Raw genomic sequence first — 20500 nt, 5'->3', positions numbered from 1 at the left:
AACATCTTTACGCATATTTGTCATGGGAGGGAGGACTACTTTGGCGTCCTTGGATAGCGTCCTGTCCAGGGGTTTTACTTGTACATCAAGCCGGCTCACACTACAGAAATAGGACATACTACTGTTCCTATGAGCTGTTATTGCTTGTGCAAGGCTACGTACAATTTTATCAGGACATAAACAACCTTAATCTCAGTTGTTACCAATATGTTATTTATTGGCTTGGAGATGGGGTCTCACAAAAGTTGAGACCCCATCGTCTAATGTTTATGACTGTTCTTCGGTATGTAGTAGTTCTTACAAACATACATACATAATACATACATACAGTTGAAGTCGGAAGTTTACACACACCTTAGCCAAATACATTTAAACTCAGTTTATCACAATTCCTTACATTTAATCCCAGTAAAAATGCCCTGTCTTAGTTCAGTTAGGATCACCACTTTATTTTAAGAATGTGAAATGTCAGAATAATTGTAGAGAGAATGATTTATTTCAGCTTTTATTTATTTCATCACATTTCCAGTGGGTGAGAAGTTTACATACACTCAATTAGTATTTGGTAGCATTGCCTTTAAATTGTTTAACTTGGGTCAAACATTTTGGGAAGCCTTACACAAGCTTCCCACAACAAGTTGGGTGAATTTTGGCCCATTTCTCCTGACAGCTGGTGTAACCGAGTCAGGTTTGTAGGCCTCCTTGCTCGCACACACTTTTTCAGTTCTGCCCACAAATTTTCTATAGGATTGAGGTCAGGGCTTTGTGATGGCCACTCCAATACCTCGACTTTGTTGTCCTTAAGCCGTTTTGCCACAACTTTAGAAGTATGCTTGGGGTCATTGTCCATTTGGAAGACCCATTTGCGACCAAGCTTTAACTTCCTGACTGATGTCTTGCGATGTTGCTTCAATATATCCACATAAATGTCCCTCCTCATGATGCCATCTATTATGTGAAGTGCACCAGTCCCTCCTGCAGCAAAGAACCAACACAACATGATGCTGCCACCCCTGTGCTTCACAGTTAGGATGGTGTTCTTCAACTTGCAAGCATCCCCCTTTTTCCTCCAAACATAACGATGGTCATTATTGCCAAACAGTTCTATTTTTGTTTCATCAGACTAGAGGACATTTCTCCAAAAAGTACGATCTTGGTCCCCATGTGCAGATGCAAACCGTAGTATATTTTTATTATGGCGGTTTTGGAGCAGTGGCTTCTTCCTTGCTGAGAGGCCTTTCAGGTTATGTTGATGTAGGATTCGTTTTACTGTGAATATCGATACTTTTGTACCTGTTTCCTCCAGCATCTTCACAAGGTCCTTTGCTGTTGTTCTGTGGATTGATTTGCACTTTTCGCAGCAAAGTACGTTCATCTCTAGGAGACAGAACGTGTCTCCTTCCTGAGCGGTATGACGGCTGCATGGTCCCATGGTGTTTATACTTGCGCATGAGTGTTTGTACAGATGAACGTGGTACCTTCAGCTGTTTAGAAATTACTCCCAAGGATGACCCAGACTTGTGGAGGCCTACATATTCTTTTTCTAAGGTCTTGGCTGATTTCTTTTGATTTTCCATCGATGTCAAGCAAAGAGTCACTGAGTTTGAAGGTAGGCCATGAAATATATCCACAGGTACACATCCAATTGACTCAAATTATGTCAATTAGCCTATCAGAAGCTTCTAAAGCCATGACATCATTTTCTAGAAATTGCCAAAACTGTAGTTCTTTAACAATAAATTTGTGGAGTGGTTGAAAAATGAGTTTTAATGACTCCAACCAAAGTGTATGTAAACTTCCGACTTCAACTGCACATACCGGTTTAAGCATTTCTGCCAGTTAAAAGGCATAGTCTTGTGTTTAACTCTTCATAGCTGTGTGTGTGTGTGCGTGCGTGCATGTATGTGTACACAAGTGAGCATTGTATACTTACGTAGAACCATGACTCCATGACGCAGCGACTGTGTGCGGTTTGGCTCCACAGCGATACTCAGCATGGTAGGGTTGCCTTCAATGATGCAGATACGGGCATCCTGCTTCGTCTCTCTGAACATACGCAGCAGCTGACTGGCGATGACCCCATTCAGAGCAGATATGGCTACCATGGGAACCACAAAGGACAGGAACACATTCACCTGTCCAGAGAAAGGGAGGGGCAGTGAGATAAAATTATTAAGACTGTGTACTTTTTGGAATTCTGCCAATGAGCCAATATAGTATTTGCCTCAAACAGTTTTGGAAATGCAATCATCAACGATCAAAAGACATATTGATTCATTTTAAGTCTGTTTAACAGTTGGTCTGAAAGAGAGAGAGTAAACAGTAAAGGAGAGGACAATGTGGAAGATGGCCCTGTACCTGTGTCTGGAAATAATTAGTTATATGTTATCTGATATCTGAATGCTACACCAGACAGACCAGAAGTTTCAGCCATGTTCCCCTCTCTTATTAGCTGCTGTCCTTTAATATCAGTGGTGGTGCTTGAACAATATGCTTTTCGTCATTAGTATTCTGGGAACCCCTATCCCCACCCCGCCCTACCTGCTGTGCCCCCACAGTCCCTGCCTTGCACCGCTTCCATTGCTTTTTCAAGCGCAACGATAATTTAGGATGAAAGATGTAAATCGTCTTAATTAACAGATTTCAGAATTTTAGCGGCTCTCAGTTTGCCTAGATTACATACTGATTAGGCTTGAAATGGGAGAAAACGGATAATGCCATGGTATGCTGTCAAAATAATAATTTGGGAAAGTGCTTTTGCAAAGCTGGTGCTGTAATGTGTGCCCAAGCTAAACCTTTGGATAATTATTTGTGTCATGCACTTTGTTGTGCTCATGGGGGGAGATAGGGGGTCCAACTAAATCACCGCAAACAACCCAAAACAGGTACCCAAAACAGATATGCAGAACAACCCAAAAGTACCCAAAGCAACCCAAAAACAAAAGTACCCAAAAGGAACACAAACTATCGGAGGAGCTTGGTGTGGATGTATCACCGGAGGATCTGGAGCGATGCCATCAGATTGGCATTAAACAGAAGAATGCTAAATACCCTTGCATGGTCATCTGTAAGCTGTGAAACTATGCGACCAAAGTCAATATTCTGAAGACAAGGGGGAAAGGAGATTAAAATCCATGGCCAGTCCATTTGATTCATCTAGGATCTGTCTGCTAAACCGAGGGAAAAACGTAAGCAATTCCTTCTGTTCAAACAGTCACGGGAGGAAAAAGGAATAAAGACTCAATTCCGATTCCCGGCAGTGCTGTGGGTATGGAAGGGAACACAGAGGATGGAGTTCACATTCACCCTGAACAGAAGCCCTGAACAGGTTGCAGGAAATCTTTCCAGTTGAGAGCCCAATGCCCTAAGGAGAGGAAGAAGTGATAAGCATACTAGGCTACATACACTGATGCCCAAGACCAGTTCAGACAATATTCTTTCTCCCTCCTCCAATACAATCTAGAGTCAATCTTTTGTCCCCAAGTAACTGTTCTTCTTTAGGAAGTAGGGATGGAATTAGCCAATGCCAATGAGATACATGGACACTGAAACACAATATAAATGGGAAATATAGCATGTATGTTAGTAATTGTCAATAATTGACCTGTTTGTGTGGGAGAGAGGGTGTGAGTGGGTGTATGTGCAAATGGGTATACACTGAGTATACCAAACATTAGGAATATTGAGTCTCTCCCCATCCCCCACTTTTGCCCTCAGAACAGCCTCAATTCATCAGGGCATGGACTCTACAAGGTGTCAAAAGCATTCCCATGTTGACTCCAATTCTCCCACCGTTGCTTCAAGTTGGCTGGATGTTTTTTGGGTGGTGGACCATTCTTGATACACACGGGAAACTGTTGGACATGAAAAACCCAGCAGCGTTGCAGTTCTGTACACAAACCAGTGTACCCGGCACCTACTACCAAACCCTGTTCAAAGGAACTTAAATATTTCAACTTGCCCATTCACCTTCTGGATGGCACAAATACACAATTCATGTCTCAATTGTCTCTAGGCTTAAAAATCCTTCTATAGCCTGTCTCCACCCCTTCATATACACTGATTGAAGTGTATTTAACAAGTGAAATCAATAAGGGATACTAGCTTTCACCTGGTCAGTCTGTCATGCAAAGTCCTTAATGTTTTGTACCCTCTGTGTGTTGTGTGTGAATGAAGGAGAATGGATGAGTAAGTAGATGTAGAGAGGGGTGTAGACGTGTCTGAGAAGAAGGGAGGGGGGAAAAGATGGATGTTGGGATAAACTTGCCCTAGGTGGGTAAAGACAGGACATTGTTATGCAGGTGAGTGAGGACCCAAAAGCGATATAACAGAAACAGAGTCTTTTAATGTCCAAACAGGGAAAACATAAATCCTCAATCATACAGGGGAAGTCCAAACAGGGAAAACACAAATCCTCTAGTTTAACAGGAGAGTCCCCCTTCTAGTTGTTGAGGAGAGTTGCAGGGCTAGCGGCAACAGACTGCAGGTCCCTTCGGGTAGGCGCGGCCCGTAGAGGATAGAGACACCTGCTCACACGCAGTATCTGATGACGAGGCAGAATACAACAGGACGGAACAAAGGCAAAGCAAACAAGAATCCGACAAGAACAGAAGCAGAAACAGAGAGAGAAATAGAGACTTAATCAGATGGCAAAATAGGGGACAGGTGTGAAAGAGTAAACAAGGTCTTTAGGAGAATGAGGAACAGCTGGAAGCAGGAACGGAACGATAGAGAGAGAGAGGGATAAAGAGAGAGAAAGAAACCTAATACGACCAGCAGGGGGAAACGAAGAGAAGAGAAAGCACAGGGACAAGACATGACAATACAATACATGACAGTACCCCCCCACTCACCGAGCGCCTCCTGGCGCACTCGAGGAGTAAACCTGGCGGCAACGGAGGAAATCATCGATCAGCGAACGGTCCAGCACGTCCCGAGATGGAACCCAACTCCTCTCCTCAGGACCGTAACGGGAAACGATGAAGAGGGAATCTTAGTGCAATTATTATTATAAAAATGAGACACGGGTAGAGAACTGTAAGAGTTTGAGCAATCAGGACCAAACAGGCCAGGAGAGTAACAACTAGGGACAGACTGAGACACAGCAAGGCTGAGACCAGGAACAGGAGAGAGGCGGTGGCTGAGGACAAACTGAGACACAGCAAGTGCAGGAGCAGGACCAGGAGAGATGCGGTGGCTGGGGACAGACTTAGACGCAGCAAGGCCAGGAGCAGAAGCAGGAAGAGAGTTACCGGACTTAGTCTGCGCGCAGTCCGAACAAGCAGCCACGAAACGACGCGTGTCACGCTCCTGAGTGGGCCACCAAAAACGCTGGCGAATAGAAGCAAGCGTACCCCGAACGCCGAGGTGGCCGGCTAACTTGGCAGAGTGAGCCCACTGACGAACGGTCAGACGAGTAGGAACGGGAACGAAAAGAAGGTTCCTAGGACAAGCGCGCGGAGACGGAGTGTGAGTGAGTGCTTGCTTTACCTGCCTCTCAATTCCCCAGACAGTCAACCCGACAACACGCCCCTCAAGGAATCTCCCCTCGGGGTCGGTGGAGGCTACTGAAGAACTGAAGAGACGGGATAAAGCATCAGGCTTGGTGTTCCTTGAGCCCGGACGATAAGAAATAACGAACTTGAAACGAGCGAAATACAGCGCCCAACGAGCCTGACGCGCATTGAGTCGTTTGGCAGAACGGATGTACTCAAGGTTCTTATGGTCAGTCCAAACGACAAAAGGAACAGTCGCCCCCTCCAACCACTGTCGCCATTCGCCTAGGGCTAAGCGGATGGCGAGCAGTTCGCGGTTTCCCACATCATAGTTACGTTCCGACGGCGACAGGCGATGAGAAAAATACGCGCAAGGGTGGACCTTATCGTCAGAATGGGAGCGCTGGGACAGAATGGCTCCCACGCCCACCTCTGACGCGTCAACCTCGACAATGAATTGTTTAGTGACGTCAGGAGTAACAAGGATAGGACCGGATGTAAAACGTTTCTTGAGGAGATCAAAAGCTCCCTGGGCAGAAACGGACCACTTAAAGCACGTCTTGACAGAAGTAAGGGCTGTGAGAGGAGCTACTACTTGACCGAAATTACGAATGAATCGCCGATAGAAATTCGCGAAACCGAGAAAGCGCTGCAGCTCGACACGTGACTTAGGGACGGGCCAATCGCTGACAGCATGGACCTTAGCGGGATCCATCTGAATGCCTTCAGCGGAAATAACAGAACCGAGAAATGTGACGGAGGAGACATGAAAAGCGCACTTCTCAGCCTTCACATAAAGACAATTCTCTAAAAGGCGCTGGAGAACACGTCGAACGTGCTGAACATGAATCTGGAGTGACGGTGAAAAAATCAGGATATCGTCAAGGTAAACGAAAACAAAGATGTTCAGCATGTCACTCAGTACATCATTCACTAATGCCTGAAAGACAGCTGGAGCATTAGCAAGACCGAACGGCAGAACCCGGTATTCAAAATGCCCTAACGGAGTGTTAAACGCCGTTTTCCACTCGTCCCCCTCCCTGATGCGCACGAGATGGTAAGCGTTATGAAGGTCCAACTTAGTAAAGAACCTGGCTCCCTGCAGAATCTCGAAAACTGAAGACATAAGGGGAAGCGGATAACGATTCTTAACCGTTATGTCATTCAGCCCTCGATAATCCACGCATGGGCGCAGGGTCCCGTCCTCTTCCTTAACAAAAAAAGAACCCCGCTTCGGCGGGAAAGGAGGAAGGGACCACGGTACCGGCGTCGAGAGCTACAGACAAATAATCTTCGAGAGCCTTACGTTCGGTAGCCAACAGAGAGTCTAGTCTACCCCGTGGGGGAGTGGTACCCGGAAGGAGATCAATACAACAATCATACGACCGGTGAGGAGGAAGGGAGGTGGCCCTGGACCGACTGAAAACCGTGCGCAGATCATGATATTCTTCCGGCACCCCTGTCAAATCACCAGGCTCCTCCTGTGAAGAGGGGGCAGAAGAAACAGGAGGGATAGCAGACACTAAACACTTAACATGACAAGAGACGTTCCAGGAGAGGATAGAATTACTAGACCAATTAATAGAAGGATTATGACACACTAGCCAGGGATGGCCCAAAACAACAGGTGTAAAAGGTGAACAAAAAATCAAAAAAGAAATGGTTTCACTATGATTACCAGAGACAGTGAGGGTTAAAGGTAGCGTTTCACGCTGAATCCTGGGGAGAGGACTACCATCCAAGGCGAACATAGCCGTGGGCTCCCCTAACTGCCTAAGAGGAATGTCATGTTCCCGAGCCCAGGCTTCGTCCATAAAACAGCCCTCCGCCCCAGAGTCTATTAATGCACTGCAGGAAGCTGCCGAACCGGTCCAGCGTAGATGGACCGACAAGGTAGTACAGGAACTTGACGGAGAGACCAGAGTAGTAGCGCTCACCAGTAGCCCTCCGCTTACTGATGAGCTCTGGCCTTTACTGGACATGAAATGACAAAATGACCAGCGGAACCGCAATAGAGACAGAGGCGGTTGGTGATTCTCCGTTCCCTCTCCTTAGTCGAGATGTGAATACCCCCCAGCTGCATGGGCTCAACACCTGAGCCAGTGGGGGGAGATGGTAGTGATGCGGAGAGGGGGGACACTGTTAACGCGAGCTCTCTTCCATGAGCTCGGTGACGAAGATCTACCCGTCGTTCTATGCGAATAGCGAGTTCAATCAAAGAATCCACGCTGGAAGGAACCTCCCGGGAGAGAATCTCATCCTTTACCTCAGCGTGGAGACCCTCCAGAAAACGAGCGAGCAACGCCGGCTCGTTCCAGTCACTGGAGGCAGCAAGAGTGCGAAACTCTATAGAGTAATCCGTTATGGATCGTTTACCTTGACATAGGGAAGACAGGGCCCAGGAAGCTTCTTTCCCTGAAACAGAACGATCAAAAACCCGTATCATCTCCTCCTTAAAGTTCTGATACTGGTTAGTACACCCAGCCCTTGCCTCCCAGATTGCCGTGCCCCACTCACGAGCCCGTCCAGTAAGGAGAGATATGACGTAGGCGATACGAGCAGTACCCCTGGAGTACGTGTTGGGCTGGAGAGAGAACACAATATCACACTGGGTAAGGAACGAGCGACATTCAGTGGGCTCCCCAGAGTAACACGGTGGGTTATTAATTCTGGGCTCCGGAGACCCGGAAGCCCAGGAGGTAACCGATGGATCGAGGCGGAGATTGTGAATATCCTCCGAGAGGCCGGAGACTTGGGCAGCCAGGGTCTCAACGGCATGTCGAGCAGCAGACAATTCCTGTTCGTGTCTGCCTAGCATCGCTCCCTGGAACTCGACGGCTGAGTAGAGAGAATCCGAAATCGCTGGGTCCATTCTTGGTCGGATTCTTCTGTTATGCAGGTGAGTGAGGACCCAAAAGCGATATAACAGAAACAGAGTCTTTTAATGTCCAAACAGGGAAAACATAAATCCTCAATCATACAGGGGAAGTCCAAACAGGGAAAACACAAATCCTCTAGTTTAACAGGAGAGTCCCCCTTCTAGTTGTTGAGGAGAGTTGCAGGGCTAGCGGCAACAGACTGCAGGTCCCTTCGGGTAGGCGCGGCCCGTAGAGGATAGAGACACCTGCTCACACGCAGTATCTGATGACGAGGCAGAATACAACAGGACGGAACAAAGGCAAAGCAAACAAGAATCCGACAAGGACAGAAGCAGAAACACAGAGAGAAATAGAGACTTAATCAGAGGGCAAAATAGGGGACAGGTGTGAAAGAGTAAACGAGGTCGTTAGGAGAATGAGGAACAGCTGGAAGCAGGAACGGAAGATAGAGAGAGAGAGGGATAAAGAGAGAGAAAGAAACCTAATACGACCAGCAGGGGGAAACGAAGAGAAGAGAAAGCACAGGGACAAGACATGACAATACAATACATGACAGACATGTATGGGAGGGTGGAAAAAGTACAAATGTGAGGTTGAAATAAACTTGGGTGGAGTAAAGGGAGGAGAACTGGGAGGGGTGGTGGAGAGGGATGGATTTGGTTTGGGATAGAGAGAGAAAGTGAGAAGGAAGGACTTCATTATATACTACAATGCTTTTTTTGGGTGACTTGCAAACCCATTGTAAAATGAATAAGAGTTCTGGACAGTAAAGAAAGGATGTTTAATCATTATTATACATTGCTTGTCATAATAACAAAGGTTCAGTGGTGGTTATTGGTGAGAATAGAGAGGGGCTTTAGCCAGGGGATTGGGTTGGGGTGACTGGGCGGGCATCGGACATTTCTCTTAGGCGTGTGTGGTGCCTCCACTGATCCCATTTCAGTCTCTAGGTGGACCCTCTCTCCCAAATTAGACCCCAACAGCCACTATACTTTAATTTATAAGGTAATACAAACTGACCACAGTACTTAACTGTCAGTCTTTCTTCAATGTATGTATAATGACATAATGCACATTAGGAGAGAAGTTTGAGCTAAGAAGACCTAAAAAGCACAGCCGCTCAAGTACAAAGACGTGCCATGCTTTATGTTTTTGGTCTGTTGAGTCCACATGCCCACACATAAGAAGTGTATTCAGACCCCTTGACTTTTGCCACATTTTGTTACATTACAGCCTTATCCTAAAATGTATTAAATTATTTTAATCCCCCGCATCAATCTACACACAATTCCCCATAATGACAAAGCGAAAAGGGTTGTAATTGTTTTATTTTGCACATTTATAAAATTTAAAAATAACTACAGAAATACATAATTTAGATAAGTATTCAGACCCTTTGCTATGAGACTCAAAATTGAGCGCAGGTGAATCCTGTTTCCATTGATCATACATGAGTTGTTTCAACAACTTGGAGTCCACCTGTGGTAAATTCAAATGATTGGACATGATTTGGAAAGGCACACACCTGTCTATATAAGGTCCCACAGTTGACAGTGCGTGTCAGAGAAAAAAATCAAGCCATGAGGTCGAAGCAATTGTCTGCAGAGCACCGAGACAGGATTTAATTTATATTATGGTGCTTCTATTCCAAGAGAAATTCAATTACATTTTACAGTAGCCTATGTCTTTCCTACCTAAAACATTTGTTAATAGATTTGAATTCCTTTAAAATAGAAACGACATATCATAATGTTATAAAGTAGAATATAAACTAGATACTGGCTAATGAGGGTGGGGTGGGCTAAATAATTACAGCCGAATAGGCCAATTGAAATAATAGTTATAAAGGAAATGAAAAATGCTAGGTAGAGCAGGCCTAGAGAAAAATTGTATCTGGTCGAATTACACTCCTCGCTCTTACAGTGCCTTCAGAAAGTATTCATACCCCTTGACTAATTCTACAGTTTGTTGTGTTACAGCCTGAATTCCAAATTTATTAAATAATTAAAACAGCTCACCCATCTACACACAATAACACATAATAACAAACTTTTTCCACATTTTGTTATGCAACTGCCTCATTCTAAAATGTATTAAAAGCGTTGTTTTCCCCCTCATCAAGCTACACACAATACCCCATAATGACAAAGCAAAAACAGGGTTTTAGAAATGTTTGCACATTTTTTGAAAAACAATTCTGATGTGACCGACCTGCTCAATTCGGATTTAAGTAGCAACGTTTGAAATTATGTTTTTTACATTGGATAAAAGTAGGGACTCAGAGCTAGAAAATGGTATATTATACACTAAAGTTGAGAAGAAATGGGAAAGTAATTCTGCTTTGAAAATTGATAAACTTGTAACCCCAGTTTTGAGAAAATGGCCCTTGAATGAATTGGTAAACCTACTGGATAGCTCTTCTTTGTCCACACCCATTCAGCATACAATGGGGCAAAAAACTATTTAGTCAGCCACCAATTGTGCAAGTTCTCCCACTTAAAAAAGAGGAGGCCTGTAATTTTCATCATAGGTACACTTCAACTATGACAGACAAAATGAGAGAAAAAAAAAATAAAAAAAATCACATTGTAGGATTTTAAATGAATGTATTTGCAAATTATGGTGGAAAATAAGTATTTGGTCACCTACAAACATGGAAGATTTATGGCTCTCACAGACCTGTAACTTATTCTTTAAAAGGCTCCTCTGTCCTCCATTCGTAATCTTACAAAATTGTAGACCTGCACCAGGCTGGGAAGACTTGGTTTGAAGCTTGGTTTGAAGAAATCAACTGTGGGAGCAATTATTAGGAAATGAAAGACATATAAGACCACTGATAATCTCCCTCGATCTGGGGCTCCACGCAAGATCTCACCTCGTGGGGTCAAAATGATCACAAGAACGGTGAGCAAAAATCCCAGAACTACATGGGGGGACCTAGTGAATGACCTGCAGAGAGCTGGGACCAAAGTAACAAAGCCTACCATCAGAAACACACTACGCCGCCAGGGACTCAAATCCTGCAGTGCCAGACGTGTCCACCTGCTTAAGCCAGTACATGTCCAGGCCCGTCTGAAGTTTGCTAGAGAGCATTTGGATGATCCAGAAGAAGATTGGGAGAATGTCATATGGTCAGATGAAACCAAAATAGAACTTTTTGGTAAAAACTCAACTTGTTGTGTTTGGAGGACAAAGAATGCTGAGTTGCATCCAAAGAACACCATACCTACTGTGAACCATGGGGGTGGAAACATCATGCTTTGGGGCTGTTTTTCTGCAAAGGGACCAGGACGACTGATCCGTGTAAAGGAAAGAATGAATGGGGCCATGTATCGTGAGATTTTGAGTGAAAACCTCCTTCCATCAGCAAGGGCATTGAAGATGAAATGTGGCTGGGTCTTTCAGCATGACAATGATCCCAAACACACCGCCCGGTCAACGAAGGAGTGGCTTCGTAAGAAGCATTTCAAGGTCCTGGAGTGGCCTAGCCAGTCTCCAGATCTCAACCCCATAGAAAATCTTTGGAGGGAGTTGAAAGTCCGTGTTGCCCAGCAACAGCCCCAAAACATCACTGCTCTAGAGGAGATCTGCATGGAGGAATGGGCCAAAATACCAGCAACAGTGTGTGAAAACCTTGTGAAGACAGAAAACATTTGACCTCTGTCATTGCCAACAAAGTGTATATAACAAACTATTGAGAGAAACTTTTGTTATTGACCAAATACTTATTTTCCACCATAATTTGCAAATAAATTCATAAAAAATCCTACAATGTGATTTTCTGGATTTGTTTTTCTCATTTTGTCTGTCATAATTGAAGTGTACCTATGATGAAAATTACAGGCCTCTCTCATCTTTTTAAGTGGAAGAACTTGCACAATTTGTGGATGACTAAATACTTTTTTGCCCCACTGTATATATTGATTGCAATTATTTCAGAATGAGTGAGCGTTCATGTGCAAAGGATTAGCATTTCAATGGTTATAATTATCAACTCTGTAGTGCCTTCTCAGCTGACCCCCCCCTACTCCCCTTTTGTCTCTTACAAGCCACCATGCCGGTTTAGTCCACTAGGGCACATTCTCCTATAATTTCCTTGTAACCATATCTACTTTGTTGTGCATTTCTGTGAGTACTTAGTTAGTAAATAAATAATTTTAAGACAATTGATGTATGGATGACTCATAGTGAAGACTGGGTTCGTGCAACGTTTGGAATGAGGTAATGACTTCCTAGTTAATTACAGTTACATGATTAATCAGTTTAATCACATAATAATAATTACAGAGAGTTATTTGATAAATAAGTCTTCAGTTTTAATGATGCCAAAGACACGACATGTTTGATGCCCCCGTGCGAGGATTCTAAAATAGAATTAGACTTTGCTGTTGTCACGGCTGTTGAAGGAACTGGAGCAAGGTGCAGCGTGGTAAACGTACATTTTCTCTTTTATTCGAAATGACGCCGACAAAACAAACAATACAAAACAAACCATGAAGCTTCAGACTATGTGCCATCAAACAAAGTTAACTTCCCACAAACACAAGTGGGAAAAAGGGTACCTAAGTATGGTTCCCAATCAAAGACAATGATAGACATCTGTCCCTGATTGAGAACCATACCCGGCCAAAACGTAGAAATAGAAAATCATAGAAACACAAAACATGGAATGCCCACCCCAACTCACGCCAAGACCAAACCAAAATAGAGACCTAAAAAGGATCTCTAAGGTCAGGGCGTGACAGCTGTGGTATTCTATATATCAATTGTGCAAACAGAATTGTACAAACAGACTGCTTTCTATACAAATTGGTTGTGCTTTGTATTCCCAAATTGGAACAAGCTATTACGGAGCGCCTCCGGTCGTGTGTCGTTAGCGTCAGAGCAATGACTGAAACATTCCAGATTTAGTCCGTTAGGCCAAACGGTACTATTTCTGTCGGTCAATATTAACTTCTAGAGCAAGTACATAGAGCCAGTAAGGTTAGAAATGAGAAGATATCTGTTCCGTGACCGAGCCAGAGTATTCTGTCCTCCTACCGCACTAAGCAAGTGTGGGCAGACCACAGGCATATAAACATAACGCTATGCCGAATGGGTTAATGTGAGACGTCATTAGTAAACCCACCCTTTCCATGGTGAGAGGACCCTATTTTGTGCTTGGAAGTCATATTTCTCAACAACGTAGGATTAGCTTGCACGGGATGCTAAGCTAACAAAATTGAAACATTATTTCCTGTGTCCATTTAAATTCCTCCGCCTTGCGCGATGGAAGTCCAGCCCTTTGTACTTCCGTTTGATTTCAGCATTCTGCATCACTGGTGGTGAAGAATCGCAAGTACATCTCTTAAAAGAAGTAGGGTAAATCCAAACGTGCATCACGTTAAGATATCCAGCCAATCGCAATTGACTGGATATCGATGTTTCATTCAATTTAACTAACAAGTGAAATTGACAGATTTACCTTTTAAATAATATCCAATTTTATTGGGCTTCTACAATGAGACAATATTAACGTTTTCCACATTAACTTCTTTTGGCTGCAGGGGCACTATTGAGTAGCTTGGATGAAAGGTGCCCAGAGGTGCCCAGAGTAAACGGCCTGCTCCTCAGTCTCAGTTGCTAATATATGCATATTATTATTAGTATTGGATAGAAGTTGAAGTTTCTTTGAATGATGTCTGTGAGTATAAGATAACTCATATGGCAGGCAAAAACCTGAGAAGAAATCCAAACAGGAAGTGAGAAATCTGAGGTTGGTGGATTTTCAAACCAGGCCCAATTGAATTCACATTGGGATATGAATGAAGTTGCACTTCCTAGGGATTCCACTAGATGTCAACCGTCTTTCGAAACTTGAATGAGGATTCTACTGTGTTGTGGGTCTGAATAAGAGCTGAATGAGTCAGCTTACTGGCAGAGAGCCATTTCCTGGTCACGCGTATTCCACGTGATATCGACTTGCGTTCCATTCCTCCTCAAGACACAAAGGAATTCTCCGGTTGGAACTTTATTGAAGATTTATGATAAAAACATCCTAATGATTGATTATGTACTTAGTTTGAAATGCTTTTTCGACCTGTAATATAACTTTTTGAAGTTTTTGTCCGAAGAAATGCACAAGCGTTTTGGATATGTATACCAAACTCGCAAACAAAAGTAGCTAATTGGACATAAATAACGGACATTATCGAACAAATCAAGCATTTATTGTGGACCTGGGATTCCTGGGAGTGCATTCTGATGAAGATCATCAAATGTAAGGGAATATTTATCATGTAATTTCTGTTTTTTTGTTGACTCCGACATGGCGGCTAATTGTATTATATTTCTGAGTGCCGTCTCAGATTATTGTAATTTTTTACAAATCTGACACAGCGGTTGCATTAAGGAGAGGTATATCTATAATTCAATGTGTATAACTTGTATTATCATTTACATTATTAATATTTCTGTTGAATTGATGTGGCTATGCAAAATCACTGGATGTTTTTGGAACTAGTGAACATAACGCGCCAATGTAAACTCAGATTTTTTAAAATATAAATATGAACTTTAACAAAAAAAACATACATGTATTGTGTAACATGAAGTCCTATGAGTGTCATCTGATGAAGATAATCAAAGGTTAGTGATGAATTTTATCTCTATTTGTGCTTTTTGTGACTCCTATCTTTGGCTGGAAAATGGCTATGTTTATTCTGTGGCTTGGTGGTGACCTAACATAATCGTTTGTGGTGCTTTCGCTGTAAAGCATATTTGAAATCAGACACTGTGGTGGGATTAACAACAAGATTACATTTAAAACAGTATAAGATACATGTATGTTTGAGGAATTTTAATTATGAGATTTCTGTTGTTTTGAATTTGGCGCCCTGCACTTTCACTGGCTGTTATCATATCATCCCGTGAACAGGATTGCAGCCCTAAGAAGTTTTAACTTAGATGAAGCTCTCAGGTTAATTTAAAGTTTAATTCCCAGATATCCTTTACAGGTTTGATCAATCAGTAAAATCTACTTTTGCAAAGCACAAACAATCTGTCCCGCCTCCAGCGGGAATCCCATATGGCTGTGACCTGAGGGGAAATTATACCATAGTGGTGAATGTACCTAACATTACTTTTATGATAATCCAGCAATCTCAATTGGGTATCATCATCTCATTGAATTTATTTAAATTGTCGAACATACCTTTCTAGGTTCCTTCAATTAAATGAGACATCTCATCTTAAACTTTGCAATAGTAACCTAGATGAACCAACTTCCCAGATAGCCTATCCAGGCATGATGAATCATTATCAATTAATTTAATTTGCTTTTGCAAATTCATTCACGTCCAACTCCCCATTCATTAATTTGAAGACTAATTGATCAGATATTAGGAAGATAACTTTCTAATCTGAATATTTTCCTTGGTGCCCCGACTTCCTAGTTAATTACAGTTACATCGAGTAATAATAATTACAGAGACTTATTTGATAAATAAGTCTTCAGTTTTAATGATGCCAAAGACAGGACAGCAGTATGGACCCTCAAAACACCTGTGACCTTGAAAATCAGAGAGCCTGTGACTTCTATTTAACATGACTGAAAGTAGGATCAGCCAGTACATAGTTTTTTTTATACCCCTACACTCCAAAGGTTGTGTCCCGCCATTCATTCATTTTGGTACAGTGCATCTCCTCAGCTGATTATTAGATGTTGTCAGACACACATGGGTTTCTGAAGATGATTATCATCCTCAAGTGTGCAGCGAATTCTGATAGATTGAAAGACAACATGAGTATGATATCCTGGCATTTAAAACCTAAAAACAATTCTACATTTCTCGTAAAACAATTTTTTCGCATACCCAATATGCCTACTATTTAGAATGCAATTATTCAGACACGGCCTAAGTCTGTTGTCTTGGCAATGGTCCCTAGGAGTTTGGGGTTTCCCTTTGCCCTGTTCTGCCCTCCTGCTTTTAGACAGATGACTGGAAATTAGGTGGTTGGTCTGTCTGCCAGGGAAATTGGTGTAAAAGCTCCCCCTTCTGAAAACCTGAGAGGACTTAGTGTGCGTAATGAACAGGGTCAGAAACGGCAGGGCAGAACATGCTTTGGGAAAACATGAACCGTCTGATTGCATGGCCTTAACGAGGCTAAGCTGGGGCAGGCAATTAGAGGAGACAAGACCCTAACGAGCTGCAGCCAGTCTGAGCCACTTTCAATGACAGCTTTCAATGATTAGAGCTTTCTAATTATATATTTTTTTCTCTGAACTTGTACTTTGTGAGAAAAAAATAGGCTAAATTAGGATTTAAACAATTTGCTCGCATGCTCTGTTGCATGCTTTGAGAATGCCATGTTATTAGCACTCTGTAGCTTTAGCAGACCTTTGAACTTCAGAGCATATACTGTATCACTCGTTAAGCATTCCCCATTTGTTCAGCGGAACTGAAATGATTAAGGGAAGGATCATGAATCTGAGGACACCTGTCTAAACTATAAAACATCTCTAAATCATATGGTGTCTCTGTCTGTCCCAAGATCAATACAGTATGTTCCAGCCACAGCAGCTCCTAGCCTCCAGTAAATGAAAAGCCAAAACAGCTTTATTTTGGTACTATGTTAACTGTTTAATGCAATGTCATGAACGCTACCTTTCAGAAACTTCCTCTGTGGGCGTCCAGTTGTCATTTGTGGGTATACAGTTGAGTTAGATTGCATTGTCAATGCTGGGCGATGATTGTAGCTTTTCATACGCACACACACATTTTTTGTTTGTTTTGCAGTCTGTGGAATGTGCGAGTCCATTGAGCATCTGACAGGCTGGCTCTGGGTTTGCCCCTGGGTTTAACCCCGGTGCTGTCTCTGACTGGGTCCCAGGGAGAGCATTCTGCTCTGGGCTCAAGGCCAGTCTCACACACAAAACAAAGAATACCTGCCCAGCAACCTCAGCACCATGAAAACACTCCTCCCGGGAACACCCATGCATTCAATTTTCTCTCTTGCTCTCTCTCGCTCTCTCTCTCATATACATAAAATTATGCAGGTACAGATAGGGAGAGGATTTTTTTTTTTTTAGAAGTAGATGAAAGTATCTTGATGTGTAGTGGCATGTTTCCTTTCCTCTCCAATCTCATTAAGTACAATGAAAAATAATTTTGTTTATGATCAGAGGACAGCTGACGTCAGGCTATTGGCTCTGTGGCGTTACGCATACAGGGACCCAGCAGGACTAATCAAACACACTTTGGCTCCGTTTGGAAATACAATGTGTGGAAACTGCATGATTACCAACAGCAGTATTGGCTGTTGCTCTGATGATGACTGGTCCTGGGAAGCCATATTCTGTCCCTTTGTGTCAGTCCTCCTGCTTCTGATCCAAACTCAAACGCTGCTAACCACGTTTCTCTTTAATTAACAGATGTTTTTTGTAAGTCTCTTTTCGTAATTTCTGTAGCAATTAATTTCACAGTTCTTTACCCTTTTTTCTCTCTATCCATTCCCTTATTGTGGGTGTTGTGTGAACCTTTCTTAGTTTGGCTGTTTTGACCACCCTTTTATGACCAGGCCAATTTTGAGTTTTTGTGCCCACAGACCTGAATAAAGGCTTCATGATAAGAAAATATTAATTATGAATTCCCTTGAAACCCTCACTCTATACTATAATGTAATTATGATATGAATACCACTAAACCATATAGCTATAGCATTTCGCTACACGCATTAACATCTGCTAACCATGTGTATGTGAAATCAAATTTGATTTATAGTTCAGCAGTGTTCTATAAACATGTGTGTCCATAACAGCCAGGTACATTGCATTAGACAATGTCTTGACAAATTAAATTGACTCATTAAATAATCAGATTTGTCTATTGAAGATCCTAATGAAATGTGTGATTATTCTGTTCTCAGTATGTGGGGGTCTGACTTTTTAGGTTAAAAAAAAGTTGTGGAAAGTAAGGTGATCGGAAGGTTGGGTGTTCGATCGGCGGGTTGGGAGTTGGATCCTCGGTCGAGTCATACCAAAGACTCCAACATATCCCTCTCTGATTGGCACTCAGCATTAAGGAGATGAATTAGGGGTAAAGCCCTGTGACAGACTAGCATCCTGTCTAGCGTTCTATCCAGGGGGCGTACTTGTACACCAAGCTGTCTCTCGCTGTAACGCTCGTCTGAAGAAGTGGACCAAGATGAAGCGTGAGGTAGGTTACTCATAATTTAATGATAACTAGGAACAACAAGAAAGAGAAAACCAACGAAACCTACAGCCTTGAAGGGCTCAACTGCAACAATACAAGGACAAGATCCCACAACTTAGGTTGGAAAAAAGGCTACCTAAGTATGATTCCCAATCAGAGACAACAATAGACAGCGGCCTCTGATTGGGAACCACCCTCGGCCAAACGCAAAGAAATACAAAACATAGAATGCCCACCCAAATCACACCATGACCAAACCAAATAGAGACATAAAAAGGCTCTCTAAGGTCAGGGCGTGACACTCGCTACAGAAACAGGGGGTACTCCTGCCCTATGGGTCACTATGACTTGGGCTCTATTCAATCCATAAACAGAAGTTCAGTGTTACAGCGTGATTGAAATTTAAGGCAATGTTCCCGCGTTAGCAGGAACCGTGCATTCACGGTAAACGCTGCATATGTTGGCTCAATCGGAAATTACCTTTACATTTCTAGTGTGCTATCTGTAACACTTCAACGATACAGATACAGATTGGGGGGGGGGGGGTATACTGACTGCTTACTGTGACTCACTGTGACCACAAGTTGATGTGACCCAATTTCAACATCTAGTTTTGATTTAGGTTTAGTTGAGTTGGCAACTAACGTGAATTCAACAGAACATGGCAGGAAGCTTGGCCCCAGTGACGATCTTACACATTGTTTACCTAGCTGGCTAGCTACATGTCTTAACAAAAGACTCCACTTTGCAAGTAACCATTTCGGCTGCATTGGTAAATTCAGTTTGAGTATGCCAGGGCTCAGAATAACTGATGAATTTACGAATGCAACAACACCCGTTGAATATGTCCTGTGTCAGTAAACATCGGCAAATTTTTTCAAACGTGAGTTTACAAGTTTATCAACTTTCAAAGCAGAATTACTTTCCCATTGTTCCTCAAATGTAGTGTATGATATATAATGTTGTAGCTCTGAGTCTCTACTTTTATCCAACGTAAAAAAACACAATTTCATAAGACCGATTTGAGCCGGTCAGTCACATTTGTGGTCACTTTTGATAATGGTGTTTTCCCGATAATGGAACATTTTGTAACGAAGTTTGTCTGTTGAATGAAGAGAGTCAGACCGAAATGCAGCGTGTAGGTTACTCATGACTTTAATGAAGATAAATGAAGATACATGAAATAACTGAAGAAGAAAACAACAAACGGAACATGAACTAATTACAGCCTATCTGGTGACTAACACAGAGACAGGTACAATCACCCACAAAATACAACGAGCACTCAGGCTACCTAAATACGGTTCCCTATCCGAGACAATGAGAAACAGCTGACTCCAATTGAGAATCGCCTCAGGCAGCCAAGCCTAACTAGACACACCCCTAATCATACACAATCCCAATTAATACAAACCCCAATACGAAATACAACATATAAACCCATGTCACACCCTGGCCTGTAGTAAATTATTAGAGTCTATAAATCACGCAAATAGGCTGTGACTTACTTAGAATTAAATAAAACATTTACGAAATGCCATATTAGGCTCAATTAAATAAAACATTCCTTTGAGTGAACTTTTAGAAAGAGGGGTTTGGCCAGAGTCTGTGGCTTCAGGCTCATGCGATGGTGCCTGGAAAGCAGGCCAGCAGCAGAGAAAACCATCTCTGTGCTTGCAGAGCCACTGGAGATGTTTAACACCCTTCAGGCCACTCTTCCCAGAATGGGCAGGGATGCAGAGTTTTTTTCTGTAGGTAGGCCTAAAGGTTTTCAGGCAAAATAACCCAATAGAAACGGAAAGCTCCTTGAAAGAGGTCATATGCCAGGCCTATTGGGCCAAAATCAATGATAGCCTATTGTATAGATAATAGAACGAAAATTAACAACTTTTAAGAGATCTGATTGTTTGCTTATAAAATACTTTGCTCAAAT

The 20500-nt window shown here is 42.7% G+C and overlaps 1 protein-coding gene across 1 annotated transcript in view; it reads right to left on the bottom strand.

Annotated features, from left to right (window-relative positions):
- Positions 1 to 20500, bottom strand: part of LOC124021903 (neurotensin receptor type 1-like) — a 50743-nt gene that overhangs the window by 14329 nt on the left and 15914 nt on the right. The window contains exon 2 of the mRNA XM_046337036.1: positions 1934 to 2135. Within this exon, the coding sequence (XP_046192992.1) occupies positions 1934 to 2135 (202 nt within the window). The remainder of the gene's footprint in view (positions 1 to 1933; positions 2136 to 20500) is intronic.

This window comes from Oncorhynchus gorbuscha, linkage group LG03 (genome assembly GCF_021184085.1).
Source record: "Oncorhynchus gorbuscha isolate QuinsamMale2020 ecotype Even-year linkage group LG03, OgorEven_v1.0, whole genome shotgun sequence".
NCBI lineage: Eukaryota > Metazoa > Chordata > Actinopteri > Salmoniformes > Salmonidae > Oncorhynchus > Oncorhynchus gorbuscha.
The sequence above is the reverse complement of the archived record's forward strand: the minus strand, read 5'-3'. Positions and strand labels throughout refer to the sequence as shown.